The following is a 6,376-nucleotide window of genomic DNA, read 5'->3' as shown; positions in this document are numbered from 1 at the left end:
TGCTGAGACAAGTCACTGAAGCTGTCTGTATACAGGAATACAAACCCACTCTCAACCGTAAATCCCAATGGGATAACATCAAGATTCCACTCGGGAGGACCCCTCTTTAGCTACCCTTCTCTCTCATTTACATGTGGAAATCCATACATACATATTGAGATGCATGATACTAAAATAAATATATGTCGTTATATATAACCGTATGAGCGTATATAGTTTGATACGTATATACGTATCTGTAGATGTATGTGTGTATACGTGAGTATGTTAGTGTATGAGTATGTACATGCATGCAAGTATTAGTGTGTAGATATACGTATGTATTGTATATGTATGCGTGTAAAATAAAAGCAAATTTGAATTTTAACCGTTGTCATTGAAAACGGTGTCATATATATATGTGTGTGTGTGTAGAGAGAGATGGATAAGCGTAGTGTGTGTGTACTTTAAGATTATACGTATATTTTTGAGAGCGTGTAGGTGTCTATATGATTGTGTGTACTTGTAAATATGTATAAGGTTACATGCGCATATATAACCTAAGACGTATCCATTCACTGATAGACGGGGTGAGAGGAACAAACGCACACACACACATATATATGCGTGCGTCTATATATGTATACAACTTCACACACACAAACACACACAACGGAATTTTGTCAGTGAACAGGTCTCGATCTCAAAGCGACGGAAATATTTTGGCAAATTAAATTTTAAATGTTGAAGAGGATCTAACGGCTTTTGTGCGTTTCCTAAATGGCTTATAAACACCCTCCACGCTGCAATTAAAAATTCATTTGTCTCAAACTATTTTCTTCACTTTGAAACCGTGACCTGTTCACTGACAAAAAACTTCGCAGAAGTAATGCAGCGCCAAGTTTTGTCAATGAACAGCAAACACACATTCATTGCCTTTCATTTGTGTGTCAGTGTATCTATGTGCGCGCGCGAGTATGTCAATGTTGAAGTCGCTCGTGCAACTCGTGTATATATTGGCTTAGTGGTACAGAGTGTTTGGAAACTGAATAGCGTGCAAGTTTCGAGTACTTCTCGGTAACTTTTTCTCCTCGTCTAAAAGTAATTACCCAATTTTCTAGGCTTTTCTCACATCTATCCCGCGTTCAAAAATTATACGAGTATTTAAATTTTTTTCATTCAATAAATAATTACGTATACATTAATAGAATAAGCTGACGGTTTCCCAAATTGCGAATGAAAACTTATAAGAGAACTTGAAAGACTCTGCAAATGAGAATGGATTACTCCGCAGTGAATGCAATGAATATTTAAAGTTGTGAATTGGATGCATGAATATTTAAATTTGCGAGAAATTGGAGTTAAAAAATTCAAGAAACTTCAGAAATCGAAATTACAGGAAATTTCTTAGAACATGAATTTATAAAAATGTTCCCAGACGGTCAACCATGTAATAATTGCTTTCTTTTAGTACTTTTAGTAATTGTTGCATGCCTAATTAATAAGCAGCTTTCTCTATTATAGCATAAATACCAGTGACTCGAGAGAAAAATCTGAATGCTATTCACCTGCCTTCAGAGTTTGTGATAGTCACCCACTCCGTTTCTTGTTTTACCCTTCTCTCCATCTGCTTGACCGGAGAGTCACACATTGCGTGTTATTGTAAAATATCAGTGATATAGACGCGGGCATGGCGGCTGTGTGCATAAAAAGGTTCGCTTAGTAACTATGACCTTACGATTGCGAACCCATTGTGCCGCACCTTCGTCAATAGTCAATTCCATCGTCAAGTTGATTAATGCCGTCAATGAAGTTTGATAGACAAACAGAGCTTTTGCGTCAAATTACCGATTTTTACTTCTAATTTGACAATTTCAGTGAACATTTTACGTCTGTCCAAGCTTGTGATAAAGCATGAAACTGAACATTAGCTGTATTCTTAAGATGAGTGGAGAAACATGCTGCAACTTTTGCAAAACGGTTCGGTGCATAGTTAGACAGTTAAGATAATAAGGACAGTAAGTATAAGGGACATGCAACATTCAGTACATCACATGCTGGTGCAGGACTGACAGGAAGTAAGACTAATGCTTGACGAGTGTCGGTGAGCGATCCTTCAGCAGTGCAGTCTACGGCTTTCGGAAATAGTTGAACTTCGCAGCTGATCAGATTTAATTCCATATGATTCTAACATGCAACTATTACATCACAACCAAGTCAAAATATTATATACTGCAGGGATGAGTAAAGAAAGACGAATCTAATGGTTTTACTTACATTGCTGCTTAATACTTTTGCCAATGAATTTATTTCCACAGCATCATCGCAATCTTTCAAGCTGTCCAACAACTGCAACAAAATGGCTGCCATTTGTATTATAGCCAATAGCATGTATGTAATTTTATGGAAGCTACAGTTACTTAAAATCTGAAATCTATTCTTAATTCAGTTTTAAAATATGTTGCAAAGGATTTTGATCAAAAGAGACCATTCGTTGTAGTGTATTAAAATATATGAAAACAGATTTGGACAGACTTCTTAAAGTGATCTGCAATGAAATGCTCTCTAATTTTATCCTCCGGAGTGTAAGCATAATCCAGCAAGATCTTATAAACATGAAGTAGCTGCCTAACAGATTCGTCAGTACGTCGAACAAAGTGCCCATCAGCACTTCTGACACTGTCTTCCGGTTCAAATCCACCCGAGTAACTACTCATTGGGTTTGTAGCTCCAAGATTAAGGAGTTTCTCCAGATCGAGCCTCTACTTCTCCGCAGTGAGAGATCATAGCTCCGGTAAAACGGACTGGAGTTACAAGACGGAGTTTCCAAGCAAAACCAATCGATGAGAGACCTAAGGGATAAACTAAGAACAAGGTGGTTGGCTAATATCCATAATCTTTGTAACGATAGGGAATCCAGCCGCAAAGTGTAATGAAGGTTGTTTCTCAGAGGACCTTACGGGGGAGGTCTGAAGTCTACCCTCATAACCCTTAAGGAAATTTTGGGTGAGAATATGGATGCATGCATAAACTAATCTGTTAGATCAAGTAAATTATGATTTTAGGAGCTTTCACTTTGCTTAAACATAACTATGATTGTCTTAACTGCTAGTACAATTTCTCAGTAGAAACTACTAATCCTAGTTACTGTTAGGCAACGTGCCAGTCACCCGACAAAAGTACACAACTTACCATGCAGAATTGTTCATTGCTGTCAGAAAACCGTTCAAACACTTCCATTTGTAACATCGATATCTCTGAAGCATCATTAAATTGTCTGCCAAGAAATTTCAGATTGGGGAAATATTAATTTACAAAGAGATTTAATTAGATCATTAGAGGTTAGCTTATTAGAAGGAAAAATTAAAATTATATGCACAACCTGATTTTGTGTTTCGAGTGATTTAAAAGAATCCGAAAAAATGTTTTACAGAATCTGAGCAGGAGTGGCTATAGGCGCAGGAGTGGCTGTGTGGTAAGTAGCTTGCTTACCAACCACATGGTTCCGGGTTCAGTCCCACTGCGTGGCACCTTGGGCAAGTGTCTTCTACTATAGCCTCGGGCCGACCAAAGCCTTGTGAGTGGATTTGGTAGACGGAAACTGAAAGAAGCCCGTCGTATATACGTATATATATATATGTGTGTGTGTGTGTGTGTGTGTGTGTGTGTGTGTGTGTGTGTGTGTGTGTCCTCCTAGCATTGCTTGACAACCGATGCTGGTGTGTTTATGTCCGTCACTCGGCAAAAAGAGACCGATAGAATAAGTACTAGGCTTACAAAAATAAGTCCCGGGGTCGATTTGCTCGACTAAAGGCGGTGCTTCAGCATGGCCGCAGTCAAATGACTGAAACAAGTAAAAGAGTATATAAAGTTAAAATGGTAATGATGAACTCTTCAGATTCAGGTAATACTAATGTAGATCCAGCTACAATTTAACCAATATACCTTTCAAAAGTAAGCTTTTGTTCCTTTTAAAAACCATAGCCACAGAATGGGCGTCAGTGCTTACAAAGACTTAAATTAACACCAGTTTTCAAGCGGTGTGTGGTGGGGGGGAACAAGCACACACTCAGGTTTATTTCAGTTTCCATCTACGAAATTGAAGTATAGGGCTGTTTAAATCTATCGTAAAAAAGTTGATTTAAGGAAATGTGTTTTTAAAGTCTTAGAAAAAACAATGCCAGTCTCCAGGCCTTTTCAGCATCATAATTGATGGAAGGAATTCTCCTCGCATTGGAACTTTGCTTCGCAGGCCCTTGGGACTCTGTAGGAATTAGCATTATTTAAATCCAGGAGAGACCGATTATTCTACCATCCACAAAGTTTTAGCCTAAGTTTTAGCCTAAGTTTTAGCCTTCCAAATTTCCCTAATAAAGCTTTCGTTGCTCCCAGGATATCATAGAAGCGATTTCCTAAAGATGCTGCTAAAGATACAAACACGAAACCAAATAGTTATGAAGCGAATTTCTTCTCTACCAGTCGGCCATTCCCAAATCACTTATAAACGATTAGGAAAATGTTTAGTAATTAAATACCTTCCGAGCTTCGTATCAGGTATCAATGCATTCGTCTCAGCCATGCAGAGTTGTTGCTTAACAATGCAGTACTCTTCCGTATAATGATAGTTGTCATACTGAAACAGATTTAAATTTCATTCTATTTTATTCATTTATTTTTAAAGATGTCTGTCGCTCCAATATCTGAATCAAATAAGAGGATCTGCCTGAAATGTTAAACCTCTTCTAAACCAATAGTTACTTGCTAATTCCAGTCACATCTAATGCTAACAAACTAATACTTTTAAGTAGTTTATAAGGATATTTGTATTAGTGTAATCATTAGTGTTCACTGTTACCAATAGTATAAGTATTTTTACCTGTTTATATAGGTGTTACAAACAAGTATAAATATACCTTTATGGATTTATACAAATAAATCTGTAGAAGTATAAATCCATATCTATAAATATAGAAATCTATATATTTTATGGTACATAGATTTGTAGCTATAAATCTAATACCATTTCGCCTTCAGTACTTTGAGAACTACTAGAATGAAAAGCTGACATTGGCAAGATATGAGCTCAAAACGAAGATAATGGAATCTAAAGTATACTGGCATTATTTCCGACACCAATCATTCTGGCAATACCTCTCATATTTTAAAGTGTAAAAATCGCATGAAGCAAATGTTTTGCTTTAATTATATAAAGTAACTCACCAAAAGTATTCCTAGTGTGGCGTAGTTCTTGCCTAAGAAACGTCCTTTGTACAAAGTTGTAACATCAGCCGCAGAACAACACCGATCCACAAAGTTGTTCTTTGATTCCATCGACAGCCACCAACCTGAATATAAAATGGCTTTTCATAAGTATTTAAATAATTTCTCCGTTAAATGCAACTTAATTAGCCTCGCAGCACTACATATATTACATACTGTACGTATGTGTTGCCGAACCAAATATATTTTGAATGCATTTTTAATATTTGATTTGACTATTACAATATGTTAAACGACTACAACCCATTACAAACTAGCCACTCCTTACTTCGCTTGCGATAGTCTAACAAGGATTTCGTGTGGATTGTTCTAAAGATTCCGAGTAAAAATTTAAAATTTGGTTGAGTGCATCGGTTCTAGGTATAACGATATAACACTTAGACATTAAACAGTAACAAACTCAATGAGACGAGAAGTAAAACTCACTAAGTATAAAATATACAAAGCTTTAAAGTCTAAGTTGACGGATTTATTCAAACCTTTCACTTTAAATTTATACAAGACATGTGGCAACTTCAAATCTCGAAATAAAACAATCGCAATGTTGGAAATTAACGTGTGAGGAGTGAAATAAAAATCTTATTTGGACAGACAGCTGACGAAATAATTTTCAGGTTAAATTCAAATTATGACAAACGTAAACAAACAAACGAAGTTTGCTTTTAGAAGCGTTGAGATGTCTTTTAGAAAGTTAAAGAAGTGATTTTAAATTCTCAATCGCAGAATAATGCTAATATAGCCTGAACAGGATAAACTATCCCTATTTTGCAGAGAAAAGTGTAGGTGACTAGCTGTGGACTCGAACTCACATCCCCCTTTTCCCTTCGTGTGAGACTCATCGATTTAGTGGAATCTGTTGCTGTTGTCTGATATCTGCTGCGAAGTTAATGATTTCGTTCTACATGAAATAATTTCAATCATCTGTCTCACCTGGGAATAGTTTATAAATACAGCTCACGTTTTTTTACAATATTAAAGCTCCTTCAGTTCGTCTTTCCTAGTTATTCACCGGGATTTCTCCACGCACTCGATACGTTGAACGAATGGTCGATTCATAGACACCAAACTCACAGCAGCGAAGCTCCCACTATCTCGTATTTTCTACCCCCCCCCCCCC

The 6,376-nt window shown here is 36.8% G+C and overlaps 2 protein-coding genes across 2 annotated transcripts in view; one reads left to right on the top strand and one right to left on the bottom strand.

Moving 5' to 3' along the window:
* The window catches only part of LOC106878188 (uncharacterized), a 28,888-nt gene that overhangs the window by 8,274 nt on the left and 14,238 nt on the right, over window positions 1-6,376 (top strand). The window lies entirely within an intron of this gene.
* LOC106878189 (uncharacterized) overlaps window positions 1-6,376 on the bottom strand; it is an 18,037-nt gene that overhangs the window by 2,791 nt on the left and 8,870 nt on the right. The window contains exons 6-9 of the mRNA XM_052978517.1: window positions 5,200-5,324; window positions 4,515-4,612; window positions 3,172-3,256; window positions 2,257-2,328 (exon numbers count right to left, since the gene is read on the bottom strand). Coding sequence (XP_052834477.1) covers window positions 2,257-2,328; window positions 3,172-3,256; window positions 4,515-4,612; window positions 5,200-5,324 — 380 coding nt within the window. The remainder of the gene's footprint in view (window positions 1-2,256; window positions 2,329-3,171; window positions 3,257-4,514; window positions 4,613-5,199; window positions 5,325-6,376) is intronic.

The sequence above is a fragment of the Octopus bimaculoides genome, chromosome 1 (genome assembly GCF_001194135.2).
Source record: "Octopus bimaculoides isolate UCB-OBI-ISO-001 chromosome 1, ASM119413v2, whole genome shotgun sequence".
In the NCBI taxonomy this organism is placed as follows: domain Eukaryota; kingdom Metazoa; phylum Mollusca; class Cephalopoda; order Octopoda; family Octopodidae; genus Octopus; species Octopus bimaculoides.
This window is presented reverse-complemented; position numbering and strand designations above follow the sequence as displayed.